The sequence below is a fragment of the Anopheles bellator genome, chromosome 1, assembly GCF_943735745.2.
Source record: "Anopheles bellator chromosome 1, idAnoBellAS_SP24_06.2, whole genome shotgun sequence".
NCBI lineage: Eukaryota > Metazoa > Arthropoda > Insecta > Diptera > Culicidae > Anopheles > Anopheles bellator.
In genome coordinates, this window is record NC_071285.1 from 10,840,357 (window position 1) to 10,858,346 (window position 17,990).

The 17,990-nt window shown below is 49.2% G+C and overlaps 2 protein-coding genes across 2 annotated transcripts; one reads left to right on the forward strand and one right to left on the reverse strand.

Moving 5' to 3' along the window:
* The first annotated feature begins 273 nt into the window (after positions 1-273).
* LOC131207100 (TBC1 domain family member 16) lies at positions 274-6,511 on the forward strand. Its single transcript, XM_058199713.1, has 7 exons — positions 274-289; positions 377-406; positions 2,283-4,199; positions 4,281-4,425; positions 4,492-4,598; positions 4,675-4,856; positions 4,931-6,511. The coding sequence occupies exons 3-7, from the start codon at positions 2,350-2,352 to the stop codon at positions 5,128-5,130; spliced, it is 2,484 nt and encodes an 827-aa protein (XP_058055696.1). The 5' UTR covers positions 274-289; positions 377-406; positions 2,283-2,349; the 3' UTR covers positions 5,131-6,511.
* Positions 6,512-6,689: 178 nt separating this feature from the next.
* LOC131205974 (zinc finger CCCH domain-containing protein 13-like) lies at positions 6,690-17,252 on the reverse strand. The gene is made up of 11 exons (XM_058198309.1): positions 17,138-17,252; positions 16,373-16,577; positions 16,041-16,299; positions 15,302-15,783; positions 14,119-15,214; positions 13,698-14,057; positions 13,507-13,632; positions 13,324-13,419; positions 12,876-13,244; positions 8,601-10,782; positions 6,690-8,446 (listed from the first exon to the last, which is right to left on the reverse strand). Exons 2-11 carry the CDS (start codon positions 16,536-16,538, stop codon positions 7,100-7,102), a joined length of 6,483 nt encoding a protein of 2,160 aa, XP_058054292.1. The 5' UTR covers positions 16,539-16,577; positions 17,138-17,252; the 3' UTR covers positions 6,690-7,099.
* Between the last annotated feature and the right edge of the window lie 738 nt (positions 17,253-17,990).

The following is a 17,990-nucleotide window of genomic DNA, read 5'->3' on the forward strand; positions in this document are numbered from 1 at the left end:
CGAAAGCCGGACTGATAAGCCCAGCCTAGCGTGTCGCCCGCGGGCCCGAGACACACAGCGTATTTGTTTCGACCAAAGTTCCGCCTGTACAGTGCCTGTTCGCAGTTCGTCCGGTGCTGATGTCTGGTTAAGCAGCACAATTATTCTCGCGCGATGGCGTCTTCACTGGATGTGCTGACCCGACCGAACGCGTCGCTATTTGAGCAGCTGGCAGTTATCGTGAAGATTCCGGCGGCCACCGTCTACATCGTTACGCGGGGACTGATGATGATCGTGAAAACGCTCACCAGTAAGTATGGTGCAAAAACTGGCACGCGTTCGATTTTTTGCCGTTCAATTGACGTTAATTTAATCGTCCTTCGTTCTGTCCTTTCAGAACTGGGCAGAAAGTTACAACGGTGATCAAGTGGGTGCATTAAGCAGACAACCATCTTCGTGGGGAGAACTCTCAAATTAGTTTTCGGGCCTTTTGAGGAAATCAGGATAATCAGTTCGCAAAATGGTATTATCGGAATATCAGAGCCACGGTAACATTAAGTGAAAGAAACAAGTAATAGGGTTCTTTAACGAATAAAATACACGCCCAGCCTTGGGCAGACTTTCCATGTGAGCTGCTATCGGTTATCGCAGTTTTATTCGACATCCAAAGACCGGATATGGTAATTGATCCAAATGGCACGACGTTGCGTTTGCGAACCAAGTTCCTGTATGTACACACCTTAAATTCATATCGAATTTATCTCGCACGTTGCTTTATCAGGCTGGCCGATAAGAGTCGGCTCCCTATTAGGTATCGACCTTTAGAAAGCGAATTACCCAAAGCCCGACTTTTTAATCCGTTGGTTTATTTCCAGTCCCTTTCGAATCGGTAACAGTTACAGAACTTTGCGTTGCCAAACCAATCATCAATGGTACCGGCTGTTCCCGGTTGTGAGTTCTTGTGTCCGCAAACCAATGGTGAGGTTCGCTTCTCTACCGGCACGCGCCAGCACACCAACACACCAACAGGCGCGGATCCCCACTTCACGGTCGCCACAATTGATTTCTTCACCCATACGGAGGCTCACGGGACAGATGGCGCGCGTGCATTTGTTGACGTTGCCAATTGATTTGGCTGCGGGGGAATCCAAGAGTACGGCGACCCATATATTGGGATGAAAACAAATCGTCCTACCAGCCACGGGGGATCCGGACGGCGACGGCGCAAGCGCGCCATTGGTGGTGAACGTGGGGAGGTTTTCAGCGGAAACGTCAACCTTTCGGGCAGCTGGTTCTTTAAATTTTTCCTTGTTCCTTTTTGGGCGATGCCATCGAGCGATGACAGCGTTCGCTGTTGGTTGGTCGGTCACGTTGGTGAAAAACGGATCAATAATCCAGTGTCCGTGCGCTAGTAACGTTTGTAGTGTGCAAAACAGTTTCATCTCCGCCGACGAACATTGGAACCATTTTTAACCGACGTAGTACTCTGATGATGAAGTGTGCATGACGTGTGGCCGCGTGAATCATCATTTATCTCCCTGCCGGCGTTTGCTGATAACACCCGAACTGTCCCCCGATAAAATGTAAAACGCAATCCGCGACTCGCCCGCTAGGTGAACGTAATTGATGTGCATCATTCCCGAAATCAATACAGTTCGATTTGCGACTAGAAAGTGAAGAAATTCGACACCGTGGCCCACGAACTCAACAACAGGTAACCATGCGCCTCCATCTGCCCCAGAACACGGAAAGCAATGGCAATGGCTCAAAACTGCTTTGCGTTCCATCGACTTGCTGGCGTAAATTGGGGTGTTACGTACTCGCTGAATTTGCATTGCGTCGGAATATTGTAAATAGGACCGCAAAGCCGAACTCCTAAATCGAATCCAGGTCAAGTGCGTACCAGAGCGGCCTGGGGCATCTTTTGGTGACCTTTGTTGCGTGAAAAATCATGAAAAATGCCCAATTCCGCCCAATGTGCCCAATGCCCTGAGGAAGTACTGCTTTACGGTACCGAAATTGATCTCTTTTCCTTCGTTTGATGGGAAAAATTGCTGCAATTATAGCGCGTGCCGTACGATATGTCCCTGAGCAGCGAACAGTATTGTCAATTGAAAACTGCATAAATCAATAATCTTTTATGATGGGCCAAGGACCAACCTGTCACGCTGTTTGCTTTATTTTTACCACTCCATGTCGACGCGAGTGCTTGTGTTAAACCGTTTCTCAGCATTGGTCCTGTTTCTAGGGAAACTGAGCTTGTGAAGCCTCAATTATTTAAACCTGTTTTTTTATTCTTCCAGAACTCTGGATTGAAAGTACCAACCATCGCTATCCGGGGGACAGAGAAATTTCGTAGCCCGTAGCGTGATGCCGATCGTTAACATGCTGAAGCGTGCCTCGAGCTACATCCTCGGTAGTGACGATGATACCGAGGACGGTGCCACGGAGCTAGTGTACGAGGATAACGAGATACTGTTCTGCAAGAACAACATCTGCGTCCATCCGCCGGCCGTGGTGCGCCAGGAGTCGGACGTCCTGCACTACCCCGGTTACCTGACCGTCACCACGAAGACGTTCATTGACCAGTACAACAATGCGAAGCGGCCAACCCTCTTTCTCACCTGGATCCCGAACTCGACGCTGCGCAAGTGTCCCTCGACGGTGGAGAACATCGTCCTGAGCCGCAGTATGACCGGCCCCGGTGGCATCGGGTTGAGCGAAAGCAAACTGAAGCTTCACCAACAGCAGCTCCTCGCACCATTGCCGCGGGAAAACGGACTGCACAGGAAACCGGGGGACGCACCGGACAAGCTGGCTTCCGTCGAAGCGGGAGAGAACCCGTTTACGACGACCATCAAGATAGCGAATACCAATCCGTTTCTCGAACCGTACAACGAGTCGATCGCCCAGACGGCCACCGGGGACAACAAGTCGATGAACTGCTCCGACTACTCGGAAACGATCAGCATCAGCTCCAGCTCCGATAAGGCCAGCCTGTGCAACAGCACCGAGTACGATGGGCGCGAACTGGAGGAACCGGAGGTAGCCGACGACGGGGACGAGGTGGACGACGACGAAGGATGCGTTATTCCCACGGAGATGCACAGTTCCGCAACGGCCGTTGGCGACGAGCTGCTCGGTAGCTCGATGGAAGATCAGGAGCTTAAAACGGAACTGCAACCTTTGCTGGAGTCGGAAACGGGTGGCGCGAAGCTGGCCGCTGCGGCCTCGGCCAAACTTCATCAGCACATGAAACTGCCGTCGCAATCGTCGGTCACGTCCGTCAACATTACGATCGCCAGTCCGCACATACAGAACTTGGACATCTCGCCCCCGGAAGCGGCACTCCCGGCTACGGAGCGCTTCTTGCGTTCACTGTCGATCACGTCGAGCGACGAAAACAACCCCAACTGGATGTCGCCGGAGCTGCTCGCCTACAAGCACAATCTGGCCTTCCCGGAGAGTGCATCTGCGTCGCCTATCGTGAGCCGCAAGACACCGCTCAAATGTCGCCGCTTTTCGGTCGATCTGAGCCAGATGAGGGCCCTGCGGCTATTCTTTAACGACGAGCAGTGCACTTCGGGTCAGCTGGTGATCGCTTCCCGGGAATCCCAGTACAAGATCCTGCACTTTCACCACGGTGGGCTGGACCATCTGGCGCAAGTTCTCCACCAGTGGCACTGTCTACTGCACAACATCAAACTAGCCCCCGGGCAGGACGAACCGGCCAACGTGCCGTACCGCCAGTTTATGGTCTGCCGCCCGGAGGTGCGCAAAGCCGACCTGCATCCGGAAGAGGGGCGCGTGTCGAAGATTACGACCGACTACTTCTACGGCACGCTGCTGAACGAGAAGGGCCAGATCGAGGACGATCTGCAGCTGCGCAAGTGTGTGTTTTTCGGCGGGCTCGACCGTAGTCTGCGGAAGACGGTGTGGCCCTTTTTGCTTCACTGCTACAGTACCGGCTCGACGTTCGAGGATCGGGCCGCGCTGGCCGAGATACGGCGCCAGGAGTACGAGGAGATCACCCGGCGCCGCCTGTACTCGATGTCACCGGAAGCGCAGGCCCAGTTCTGGCGCACGGTCCAGTGCGTCATCGAGAAGGACGTGGTGCGCACGGACCGGGGCAATCCGTTCTTCGCCGGGGACGATAACCCCAACATCGACACGATGAAGAACATTCTGCTGAATTACGCGTTCTACAACCCGGGCATGTCGTAAGTGGCGGGTCTTCCCGAACTGACCGTGACGTCCTAATCTTAATTCACGCTCCCTGTTGTGTACCGCTTTCTTTTCAGCTACACGCAGGGAATGAGCGATCTACTGGCACCGGTGCTGTGTGAAATTAAAAGTGAATCCGAAACGTTCTGGTGCTTTGTCGGGCTGATGCAGCGCGCCATCTTCGTTTGCACACCGACGGATAACGATATCGACCGCAATTTGGTAACTGATTTGCGGCTTGCCACTCTCCGTTGCTACTTGACTGACCGATTCCGGTCTTCTTTCCAGTGTTATCTGAGAGAATTGATCCGGCTTATGGTTCCTAGCTTTTACAAGCACCTGCAAAAGCACACCGACGCTATGGAATTGCTGTTTTGCCACCGTTGGATTCTGCTGTGAGGGCCACCGTTTGGTTTTGAAAATTTACGCGGGAGTCCTAAACGATGGCTTTTTTTAAATTTCTTTCGGCAGATGTTTTAAGCGCGAGTTCACCGAAGCGGTCGCCATACGCATGTGGGAAGCCTGCTGGTCAAACTATCTGACCGACTACTTTCACCTTTTCCTTTGCCTGGCCATTATTGCCGTGTACGCCGATGACGTAATTGCTCAAGATTTGCGCACCGACGAAATGCTGCTGCACTTCAGCTCGCTGGGTAGGTATCGTCGGATAAGGAATGTGTTGGAACGCTTCATCTGATTTCCCATCTCTGTCCCGACTCCCCATCAGCAATGTACATGGATGGACAGGTGATCTTGCGCAAAGCACGTGGACTACTGCACCAATTCCGACAGTTCCCGAAGATCCCCTGCACTTTGTCGGGGCTGTGTAGGCGCTGTGGTCCCGGGATGTGGGACTCGGGTCATCATCCATCGATCGAATGTATCGGCCATCTGGATCACGAGACATGTGCGCTGGCCATGGACTAGAACACTCTCGCGTTAGTGCTGTCACCGCTTCATCACTACCACCGTTGCCTCTCCGACTACGTTACACGCCAGTCTGTGTACTTTCCGCTTCCGCATATAGGTTTAGCCGTGCTCACACATCTGTCGCAACGATGACCGTTAGGATGTTTCTTCTTTAAGCCCACAATCAGCTGCCGTGTTTAGAGATTCAACCGGGTTTTCTACATTAAAATGTATGTAAAGCTGTCCACAAAAGGAAGAAACAACGAAACATAGACAAGACAGATTGATTCTGCATTCCAGCAGTGCTAGAGCAGTGATGGGCTTTACTATTCGCAATACATAGGATTACGTTGCTTTCTATTGCTTTCGTAGCTTCGCAGTGTAAAACGGTACGATGCGATGAAGGGAAAATTCAAATACTGTAGTATATTATTCGCATAGTAACTACCGATATAATCAATACCAAAATTTATTGAAAGTAACCCAACAACCAACACCTATTCGACCCGAACGTCCTGCCTTTGCCGCTCTATATAACAACTGCCTAGAAAGTGAACAGAAATTGGTAAGCCTTCCATCAACTTCTCGTTTGGGCAGAAGTACCAACGAAAGTGCTACAAAAATTGGCGCCACAGTTATCGTAAACTAATGTCACTAAAATTATCAACACGACGGAAGGAATTTGAAAGCGAAGAGGAATGGAACGTTCGAAGAAGCTTAGCGTATTTAAACCACACTTAAATTCTGCATGTTGAAAGCTCCAAATAGAAGTATTAATATTTTGTTCACGAAAGCAAGGATGAACGATGTAGGGAAACGTATGAGACGGATAAACTGTTGTTGATGTTGATATATAGATATAAATATTTACAGAACAAATAGATATAACAAATTTTACAATCATTCGATTGCGCTATCCACTTTGTGCTCGGCGCAGCCGGATATGCTTGATCGCCGTGGAAAGTGAAAGAATACTTGCGTTGGCCGAAGATTTCGATAACTTCGAAAGATTTCAAATGCGATTGGAAAGACTAAGCGGAAGAGATTTCCTTTAAAGAATACCAGCACACGCCAGACCAAGTTTTCGTTCGCGAATGAGTTGCTTTTTAAATTCAATTGAAAGGTTAACATGACGAAGTAAATCATTGAACGTACTGGTTTCTGTTTACAAAGATTAGTAAACCGCCGAACGGCTAACGCGAATATACCGCGAATGACTCAGAGCGCAGCATGTACATAAAAACCAATCTCATCCACCACATTAAAAGCGAACGCGAGTTCGCTGCGATAGCAAACTATTATCGATGGATTCGTTGTGACATAAACGGGATTGTTTCGGTGAGATCCCACAGTGCGGAAAGAAGGACGAAGCGGGACGATTAATAGCTTGGTACTATAATCAATGCGAAGCAAAATAAAGTATGACTAATACTAACACACAAATCCCACACGAGAGGCGTGTCGATGATTCCTTCCGTTTTCCTCTTTCCAACTTTCCAACCGGTTCCCGGTGGCTTTTCGGATATTCGAAGCTTTCCCGCCGCACCCTCGGCAGTCGAACGAGCCACACAGTTAAGGATATTTCTTACATTTTATTAGCCAATAAAATATGGAATACCCATGAATTCGATACAAGGCTTTTGAGAAGGGGCGATGATAGGCTCTAATCTAATTTATACAACCCTTCGGCTTTAAAACATCTTACTAACCGCCGCACCATGGGTAGATGCAGCTGAAAATAATAACCGTACACAAGGAGCTGTTTGTAAGGGGCCTCGAAAGGAGTTAGATACACGCCGCACTCGCAGTGATCAGTGATGGGAAAGAAAAGCCTCAACAAGGTAATCGACGCGGATCGTCATCTGCTTTACTCTAGTTCAATTGCTGATCGACACACTATCCAACAAAAGCAAATGGGGGCCTTCGATCCTTTTCAGCGAATTCTTTCTTCAGTTTTCTGCAGCCCTGCAATAGTCCACACGGTGCACTAATCTTTCTTATGTTTACTCGACTTTTTCTTTTTCTTAGAGGATTTGGATTTTTTCTTCGACTTCTTTCGCTTGCCGCCCGAATCCTCGTTTGACTCGCTCGAGGTGGAGCGTTTGGCACGCTTGCGATCTTTCTTGTGTTTACGCTTCTTGCGCTTCTTGCTGCTGCTTCTCGCGTTGCCAGCGCCGCCACCATCCGTATCCGGGCTGCTCTCTGTGGAGGATGAATCTGAATCGCTACTACTCGAATCGCTCGAACTGCCTCCACCGCCCTTTGCGGGTGCCCCTATCGGTTTCGCTGCTGGTTTCTCGAGCTTAGTGCGCTTACTTGCGGTGCTATTGTCACCCGCTTGAGCAACATCGTCCGGTTTGGGGCGCCCGGAACTAGAATCATCCCTCAAATGTTCCACCGAGCGCTTGCGAGTTGATTGTTCTTCGCGAACGGGCGATCTATCAGTAGCACCACGGGCAGTTGTCGAACGTACGCCACTTCCGGAAGTGGAACTCGGAGCGAGGCCACCCTTTTCCTCGTTGCCCGAACGTGGCTTTCGACCTTCAGCACTATCGTCGCGTTTCATTTGTTGATTCGCTTTGCTCGACGACACGCGTCCACTATCCTCACGATGCTGATGTGCCGTCGCCCTAGTTCGTGGGTCGTCCGAGCGTTTGTCCTTGTTCGAGCTTGGTGATCGAGTTTCCTTGCGTTCGCGGCTAGCACGACGCCCACCGGGACCAGAACGGTCGCGCTGTTGCTGCTGTCCAGGGGGTAAATTTTCCGTCTTTCTGCGCTCGCTACTGTTCCTTCGTACACCGGATCGATCGTTACGATCTCTTGGCTGATGCTGTTGGTGATGGTGGTGGTGCTGCTGGTGCTGCTGGTGCTGCTGGTGCTGCTGGTGCTGCTGCTGATGCCGATCGTTTCCTCGCTCTGTGACACCACCTCGCCTGTCGTTATTTGATCCTTGGCCCACCGTTCGTCGTTCCCCCTGCGGATGCTGTTGTTTGCCACCAGCGTGTCCCTGTCGTCCACCAAAACGATCTCCGTCGGGGCGCTTTCTGCCAGCAGACTCCTCGTGTACGCGAGGACTATGGCTACGGGATGAGGCTCTGTGGCGATCGGAAGAGAGTTTCGAACGAACGTCACCCATGCCGGGGCCAGAACTTCCCTTGCGCCCTGGCGGTGTCCGAGATCGCGAATACTGTTGAGATGTATTGTCGGTAACCTTGCTTCCGAGGCGCTCCTTGATCGAGGCCCGAATCGGCGATCCGCGGCCCTCCGCCGGCTTTACTTCGGGTTTGATTTCAACCGACCGTTCGGCACGCTCATCGTTTGCGGGCACCGTAACCTGTGGGGGTAGAGAGCAATCAATTTGATTCAAATATCAACAAAACCTAACACTTCAATTGAAGTGAGCCAAGTGCAAAATATGGACAAAAGGGCTGCTTCTCTGTGAGAGGACAAGCTAAGTAAGACCTGCTAACAGCATCTTAAACGCTCACCTGGAATCGCTTCAGATCTTCGTGCTCTTGCTTCAGCTTCAGTTCCAGCATGGGCGAAACTTCTCGCTGGGCATCTCCTACTCCAGCCGTGTACAGCTTCTGTCGCTCTACACTAATCTTCTTGATCTCGATGGGACGAATCGCGTTAATTGCCCGTGTAAAGATAGCATTCTCTGCCCGCTTCAACACTTCGTTTGTCACCTTGCCAGCGGTCGCACCCGAACCGCCTCCACCACAGGCTTCTGAACTGTCGTGTGAATAATCATCAAATGTAGGCGCTATGGCTTTCTTTTCCATCGTTGAATGAACGTGCGCATCTTCCTCCAATTCCCACTTGGAAGGTTCTGGCATAAACGCTTCACTGCCCTTTGGCGGCACCTGTGGCTGCTGCCGGCTGGAAGAAAGCTGATCACTATCGTCGAGTTCTGGTTCGAAATCTACATTAGCGTGCAGATCCAACACCGAATCTGATCGTTTCAACATCAGCATCTCGCCATCACCACCGAGGTCACTACTGTCGAGTTTCTCCTGCCCTGACTCGGTACTGTCAGCGGCCACGGTGCTTTTTTCCTCTTCTAGAGCGAACAAGTTGTCACGATTGTCTAGAAGCATATCGCTACTGTCATGCTCCAAAGCAGAGGGTTCCAGCAACTGATCGCCTTCGTACTTCTCCGGAATGTCCGAGTACAGATCGCCGTGATCATTACCGTCAATGTGCGCCTCTTGTTGTTGCTGCTGCTGTTCCTGGTGAGCAGTAACGCATTTCTCTTCCGGACCAGAATCACCCGAATCACTCTGCTTCGCCTCCCCATCATCCGCTTCCACTGCTCCGGAGCTCTCCGGCGGTCCGTCCTTATCGATTTGCTCATTTTCAGCAACTAGACCACGTTGTCCATCCGCCTGTTCGACGACTTTATTTTCCGCTGTCTCATGGCAATCGTCTCCCTGGCGAAGTGCAGGCGTTGCAGGTTGCTGCGAGCTGTCCGGTTCCTCTTTCTCCACCGTTTTCCGTTCCTTACGACGGTCCTTACCACGCTGGTCCTTATCCTTCTCCTTTCGCTCTTTCTTGTGTTTCCGCTTTTCGACTTCCTTCTCCTTCTTTCGCTTCTTTTTATCACGGTCCTTCTTCCTATCGCGACGATCATCCTCACTAGATTCATGTGACTTTTTCTTGTCTTTCAGCTCCTTCGCATCCCGATCGCGCTCCTTTTCGCGTTCTTTCTCCTTTTCTCGTTCCTTTTCCTTCTCGCGATCCTTCTCCTTTTCGCGATCTTTCTCCTTCTCACGATCTTTCTCGCGATCCTTCTCCTTTTCGCGATCCTTTTCGCGCTCCTTCTCCTTTACACGATCCCGTTCACGATCGCGTTCCCGTTCTCGCTCACGCTCACGATCTCGATCCTTTTCTTTGTTTCTCTCCTTGTCTTTATCGCGATCGCGCTCGCGGTCTCGCTCTCGTTCGCGATCTCGCTCACGTTCACGATCACGATCTCTATGATCTTCGCGGCGATGCTGTTGCTCAAAGTTCGATCGCTTGTCCTTCATGCTGTCCGGATGCTGATGCTTGTTGCGGTCATTCTTTTCGCGCTCCTTCTCGTGTTCACGCGGACCCCCTCGACTACCAACCGTCGCTTTATCACGCCTTTCCATAGATTCTGCATGCTTCGACTGGTCGCCTCTCCTACGATCACCAGCATCTCGCTCAGTGGCCTCTCCTGCGGCACCGGCGTGACGTTTACGATCGTCACGGGATCGCGACCGCCCATGCCTGTCGCTGCCAGCCGCACCGCCTCCTGAAGACACGTGATGGTCGCTGCGGTGGTCGGAGTCACGCGCCGATCCTGAGCCTGGTTTCGCCATGTCGGGAGTGCGCGAACGATCCCAATGATCTTCGTTCCTCTTGGGAGTATTGGGATCTTCGTGCCTCTTGGGAGTATTGTGCCGGTGGCCATCCTCCGAATGGTCCGGCCAACGACCTGCTTCCTTGCCGTGTTGGTGCACCGTTTCGAATCCTACTTCTCCTGCTTGATGATGGCCCCCGTTCGGCGATGAAGTATTCGACACTCGATGTCGATCAGGGTGCAGGTTAGGATTTTGCTGGTCCGCTCCATCGTAATACTCTTGTCTCGCGCTGCCTTCTGCATAGCTACCAACGCTACGTTCACGATCCTCTCGTCCCGTGTATCTACGTCAGGAAAGTAGCACGGTGGCGCAAATGATGAATAGAAAAGCAGGAGGAAACCAAGCAAAATCGGAAGAAAAAGAGAAAAAATGGAACGAAATTAGCCGGGACGAAACGCATTTCGTTCAAGGGGCCTTGAACAGAAGAGTGAAGATTTTCAGCTGGAGAAGAAAAAAAAATTGTTCTTATGTATTAGAACACATCCAACGTTACCTCTCTCGCTCGTTCTCCAGAACGGTACCACACCCGGAGAACAATCGACATGAAGGAACATGCGCTGTGCTCTGTTGACAACCGTTTCTGTTTTGCAAATTCTCGCCTACCTTACCGCTACTTTGGCGGAGGTAGTAATGAATTTCAAAGGCACTATAACCTGGCACTTCAGTTATCCTCAGCAACGGCATGTCAGCGTGTCCTTGCTGTCTTTGAAGACCGGCTAAAGATGCAACGTTCTGTAGTTCTCGATCGTTCCCCAATAGTGGCGGTTTTGTCCTAAAGAAAACCAAAAACCGAACCGAACACTTTGGCCCCATCCCATCTGGTACCGGTAACCTTCCTGGAGCGAAGAGTATCATTGACATCGGTGAAGGATGAAACTGAAGTGACGATACTGATGTTGTTTAGTTCCTGAACTGTTTCTGCCTCGGCGGCGACGACAGCGATCCAATATTCGAAGTTGAACGTTGTAAGCTAACCGATGCCTTGTAGAAAATAAGTTAATGACGAACAAAGTAGCTCTAAATTTTAAATTTGCTCTCCGATTTACATTTTTTCTCTCGCTTTTATTTCCATACTACTGTATCAATGCGACAATTATCACTATAAATGTCTGTCTTCTTTCGTCATCGCAGTCTTTACGTATAATACCACAGACAATGGGAGCCCAAGAGCCAATGTATTGTCCACCGCCAGTTAGCTGCTTTCTTTAACGCCAACCAATCCGTCTGTGTCTTTGAACCACAACTTTCGCTGCATTCGAAAACTTAACGAATTTTTCTCTCAACCCGGGAGTCTTCATCCGATAGTCAGTGCGAGAGCCTTCCTTTCTGATTGTTTTTACAAAATAGTCAATTTGTAACTTATAGAAAATATGCTAATGACGTTTTTCAATACAATAAAATATCAAACGATATACGATCGCTATAAATGTAATAAACTTCATACATATTTATCTAACATTGTTAATACAGCCACATTCATTCATGTCCGTATCGGTACCAGAACCATAAACTCGTCACAAAAAGTAAATGTTTCGCACATTTCTTTGTGCCACGAACACAGTTCTATAACCTACATAATTTACAGCAATATTGCTCGGTTTTTGTTAATATCACAATTTTCCCTTCTCATTGTGAACACGTTCCATAGAAGATTGTAACTTCTGGCCAAAATTTACCGGGTTTAGTATTATTTCAGTTTGGCATTGTTTAAATTATTTTATCTTTCATGAGGTTTTAAGCTACAGTATAAAGTAGTAAACAGCTTAACATGTATACTGTGGTTGGATCGAGCTACTGTTTCTGGAACAGACTACACTACTCCGTGATGCCTTACAATTAATTAAACCATTTAGTAACCTAATGTGTCAAAATTAGTATATCGATTTTAATTGTATAAATTAATACTTTTGTTTTAGGGTTTTTTTTAAATAAATTTAAATAAACAGCTAAATCGGATCGGAAAACCGGCACCGACCGACACGGATAGCAAAGCAAGAATTTTCAAACAATGATCCTCTCGTTTTGTAACGTAGCATTAACTTATACCTTTGGCATTCGTTGTTGAATTATTTGGAACAAGTTTTCCAATAGAAACATTGTAACGTCCCGGAGAATTATTAATCCGGCCGAAGAGTTTAAGAATGAAATCGACTTCGTTTCATTCTCATCGCCTTTTGCACTTTTTCTTATAAATGAACAGTTTAACAGTTACTTAAGGGCTAATATATAATGTATATCACAGTTTAGAACACTACAACGCTTTGAAGGGCGTTCGTGTTGACGTTAAAAGTGGAAAAGGTACAAAATTCGAGTTTCGAAACTCGCCAGTGTGCTAGCGCACAAATACTAAAAATGAGAAAAACAAAGGCACAATACCTGTTTTGCTGGGTGCCAGGACCGCCGCTACCGCCTCCGTCAGCACCACCTTGCATTGATGCTGCGGGTCCTCCATGTTGATGATGCTGCAGACCTTCTGCTCGATGATGGAAGTCGTTTTGGCCATGCATGTATGCGGGTGCATCCACGCGTCCAACACCGGCTCCGATTGGGGTTAACACAGGGTGAGACGTGGGGCCACCGCCAGGATGTCGATCGTAACCTCGTGGGTGCGGATACGGCTGCATTCCTACGCCCGGATTCACCAGACCGCCAGGAGCAGTTCCGGGTTCACGCGGACTATTGCCACGCAAACGACCTCGTTGGCCACCACCTCCACCGCCACCTCGGGGACGATTGTTGCCGTACCTGTGCAGAAAATGGACGAAACCGTAACAAGTAGTGTTAGTCATGATTGATCAAATAAATTCATCATCAATGACTGTACCCATAGCTTTGTTGATTGCCGTATCCTGGTGAACGGTCCCTCGGGTCTCCGACACGGCGATCTTCTCCGCGTCTATCGTCACGGCGGCCTCTGTATCTGGAATGAGACAACAAAAACCCAATAAAGTTAGTGAAATTTTCAACATGAATTAAGAAATTTATCGACTAAAGTTCCTTTCATTACCTTCCCCCGCTGCCTCCTCTGCCGAATGATCCGGATCTACTGCGACTCCTTCGGTCTCGGAAGCCCGGGCTCCGCGAACGCTTCCGGGGTGATTTGTTTCTCTTCATAGGCGAACGAGATTTTGATCTACAAACATATGAATGCAAATGAAAACGGGAAAAAGGACATTGACGTTTGTATAAAATACGAACCTAGTGTAAGATCGTGAACTTCCCGAGCTGTAAGAACTCGAACGATTGCGACGTCGTTCGCGAGGGCGATGTTCTCGCTCTCCCCTCTCATCCGGATGTTTATCATCTGGAGAACGGCGTCTGTCGCCAGGTGATCTTTGGCGCGAGCTGCGCCTTCTGTCGGGTGAACCGTTTCCTTCTCGTCCAGCGCCACTTCGAGCACCTGCGCCACGGTTTCCATTGTCGAACGAACGCGAACGACGACCACGGTCACCACCACTGCCGCCCGGCGAACGAGCCCTGCGCAATGCCTCCTGTTCTTTACGTCGCTCTTTCTCGCGCATGATTCGATTGAAAGCCTCAAGAGGATCGTCTATTATTCTGCAATGATTAAAGGTGGTTATGGCGGACTATAAATGTGATGGTTCTATCCTGAACGTACCCTGGGCCTATTGTTTGAAGAATTCCGGGATAGGTGCCCATCGGTCTCGGGGCCATGTGCCGAGGTCTCATGTGCTGTGGGTGAGGGGCGTAACCGCCTCTCGGATGATACATTAGCCTCGGTGGCCGGTCACCCGGATACATCGGGCCGTGATGATGATCGTATGGCCGCTGGTGGGGTGGATAACCACCGTGCTGCATTCCGTAACCAGCCGCTGCCCCGGCCACCATTCCGTATTGCGAGTGACCACCATGCGCGGGATAAGCATTTCCCGGAACCATATAAACACCGCCCGGTACTCCCGGATGTCCCATAGTCGTTCCAATGTGTTGCACATGTTGCTGTTGGTGTTGCGGATGGTTATGTGGTATCGGCATCATTCCGCGGGCCGCATGATGATGATAATCGGGTGAAAGACTGCCGTACTCTAAGCCACCTGCACCCCCTCGGTCTCTCAAGGCCATCGGACCCCCACCGACACCATAACCATCATCGTCCTTCTCTTCCATTGACATCAGCCGCCGATGCTCTTCTTCTCTATCCAGCGGAAGCTCTTGACCCTGGTGGCCTGCACCGGTTCCATTGCCTGGATCGCCTCCACCTGCGTACCCCTGTCCTCCACCGCCTCTCCCGCCTCCCATCATTTGGCGCTCGTTCGGTGGCGTCTCGTGTCCGTGCATCGGTTTGCCGTGGCGCATAGGTCTACCACCATTGTAGTGACCCCCCCGGTAAGCACCTCGGCTTTGCAGGTGTGCCGGTGGCACAGTGACCGTTATATTGTCCTCGTAATCTGATTCCGCATCGCAAATCTGTGGATGGCCACCGATAACTGACGGATCCTTGTCCTCTGGTGAGACTAGATCATCGCCCTGTTGCGATATTTCCTCGAATATTTGCGTCTGCAGATGTACTTCACCTGTCGGTTCATCTTCATACGTGGACGATTCAACTGGCTCACCGGTCGTGGTGGTGGTCGTCGTTGCAATAGAGCTACCGATCGCCGAGCTGCTGACTGCCGCAATCGAATGGCCGCCACTGGTGGTACTATCGGCCGTTTGTGCTTCTTCGGGTTTCGTTTGTTTCCTACCAGCAGCAGCTGCATTTCGATTGAAAAGAAAAGCAAATTTAAGCACCATTGTGCAATGGTTTCGATCTATCGGTCGATCGATCGAGCAATACATACCCTTATTCAAGGATTTTGTGTAGCCCGTTTCGTTTCGGAACGCATTAACCGAGTTGCGTAGAAAGCGGTTTGGTATCAGTGAACCCGGAGACGAGCCTTTCTCCTTACAATCCGGACACTCGTTGTCCTCCGACTCGAGCAGGGCAGTCCGAACGCACTCGTCACAGAACGAACTTCCACAGCATGGAATCATAACGGCATCAGTGAAAAGATCCTTGCAAATGCTGCAGATCAAATCCTCTGGTATGACCTGCTTTTCCTCCGGCGGCATCTGAACCGGTTGCATGGCCGGGTTTTGGTCCACATTCCTATCGCGCTCAATAAATGAGCGCGGTATTCCAGATGTGCGCTTAATTTCAACGTTCTCCTTCGGGAGCGGTCCCATCGGACAGTTCTTAATCCAATGGCCCGGTTTGTGACACCGATAGCACTTGTAGTTCATCGGAACTTCTCCCGTTTGTGAGCCACGCACCTTCTGGTAACTAGAAGGCGATGAAACAAGGAGTAGCATTAGAGTGTAGGTCAAAGGCACAGGGTTAAATGGAAAATCGTAAAACAGAAACTCAAATAGAACGATCAACAAATCACACGCCATGGTGCAAGATAAATCGTAGTTACCTATGCTTAAACCTATTCCGAAGTAAAGTGAAAGCATTAGGAAAAGGATGATTTTTGGGTGAGAAGAAAACTTCATTGTAAAAATGATTCTCGATCTACTACATCTACACCGGAAGCTTACTTCGTAGGATCGTAGTCGGCCGTACTTTGATACATCATCTCGCGTATCTTATCCTCTTCCGTACCGTTCATCGTCGAAAGGTCCACGTTCGTCTGCGAATTGGCTGCATCGTGTTTGCTACTCCGTGAAGAAGGCGCCGGACCACTTGGCAGTTCCGCGCCAGGCTTTTCCCAATTCTTTTTGCCCTGCGACTTGACCGGAACTCGGGCAATTGTGAGCGAGGTGTTTTTTGGTATCAACATTCCATCGTCACTGTACTCTGTGCAGGCGGACGAGACATGTTAATAGGTGCTTGGTTCTTTCCGATATGCTGTATTGATAAATCACTTTACCTTCGTTCGTCTGCGCATTGGTTATCTGCAGATCGAAGTCTACGGTCTTGCCCAACCGCTTCTGCTGTATGATGGATTTCTTTAGGTCGGCCACCGATATGTGCAACCCATCGAAGGTGATGGTGTCGAAATCGAGGGTGCTTTTAAACTTGTAGTGCACCGACATTTTGATTGCGATGAACGGACTTAGTTTCTATTTTTGCCACTAGAAAAATACGAATTGTAATAGCACTGTCAGCAAACTTATGATAATGCACTACATTAGAGCTAATTGAGTCGTTCAATTTTGCGCCACGGAAATGTGACAAAGCAACTAATTCGCACCAAACTTTTCATTTTGTTGCGTCGGAATATTGACAGCGAAAACCGGTAGCAGACCGAGCACCATCCTAGCACCATCAGAGCACTGACTTTGTTCGAAACAGTAGAGAATATTGCCTCGTAGGTTATGTTTATTGATGCACACTCTTCTGGAGACACTGATGGCAAGGAAAACTATTCTGTATGCACTTTCACATCGACATATTTAACGAAAGCGAATTATTGTTCCGCCAGCCGTTCGAGCGAAATCAAGTCACTCAGTTTAGCGTGTGCCTTCCATGTCGTCCATGACACAAGCTCGAAAAGTAAGGGGATTTGCTACGTCCTCCCATAACGATGACAAAACGCGTTTTTCTCTTCAATTTAGTCAGAAACTAAAAATTACGTAACCGCATCATTTTCTGAACTTTCACAACGCACTTATCGTTAAGCTAAAGACCTTACGTGTTGTTAGCCAGCGGCCGTGACGCTGCAGCATAATTTTCCCAAATCCCGTTCCAAGAAGCAAGCGCAGCTGAAAGATTTTTCACCGAGTTGCTGCTGTTGCTGCTGTTGCTACTTCTGCTTCTGAGCGGCTAAACAGCGGCAGCAGTGCTGCCAGGTTGCTGAAAAGTATAGCTGTCAAACGCCGAGCGTTATGCGTTACGAGTTACATCTGAATTCGAATAAAGTCAAAGTGTTCAATTGCCAGTTGGTCGATATAAAAACGGATAAAATGGATAAAAAGTATAAAAACCCGAACCATCCACTAAAATTTCATTTTATTCGATGTAGAAAATGCACATTTTCATATGTGGAAAAGAGGAACATCTGGTAAACTCAAATCAAGAGAAGAAAATAATCAAAATCTTTCCGATAGCTGAGCCATACAAATGCGCATAGCTTGTCGCAGAAGGGTACGACTGTGAAATAATGAGGCCAACAGTTCTTCTTCCATCCAGATTTCCGCAATAGATAGACACTGTACACATAGGCTATACACTTTGTACAACATGTTCAATATCGTACAAATTTCCATTGTCTCACAGTTGAACCTGTTGAAGAAATGCGAAAAGATTAGTTAGCTCTATTCCGGGTTAGTATTCGAGACACCTAGGTACATTACCCTTTGAAGATGCCTACTATTTGCTCCACCACAAATAGTATTTCGTTACACTTTTGAATGCTTTGCGCATCGTACGTTTGTTCAACAACGCACAGGATATCGTTTATACAACGTATAGTGGAGCGAATAGAGGCGGCGTCCATGGTGCCAGCTGTGAACAAGTTAAACATATTTAAGTACAGGACGAAAATT

Bases quoted from the DNA above. Each gene is read 5' to 3' on its own strand.
- LOC131207100 (XM_058199713.1), top strand. From the start codon at position 2,350: ATGCCGATCGTTAACATGCTGAAGCGTGCCTCGAGCTACATCCTCGGT. The intron at 4,426-4,491 runs GTAACTGATTTG...TCTTCTTTCCAG, and splicing joins ACGATATCGACCGCAATTTG to TGTTATCTGAGAGAATTGAT. The intron at 4,599-4,674 runs GTGAGGGCCACC...TTCTTTCGGCAG, and splicing joins TGCCACCGTTGGATTCTGCT to ATGTTTTAAGCGCGAGTTCA.
- LOC131205974 (XM_058198309.1), bottom strand. From the start codon at position 16,538: ATGTCGGTGCACTACAAGTTTAAAAGCACCCTCGATTTCGACACCATC. The intron at 16,300-16,372 runs GTAAAGTGATTT...CCGCCTGCACAG, and splicing joins CAATGCGCAGACGAACGAAG to AGTACAGTGACGATGGAATG. The intron at 8,447-8,600 runs GTGAGCGTTTAA...CTACCCCCACAG, and splicing joins AAGATCTGAAGCGATTCCAG to GTTACGGTGCCCGCAAACGA.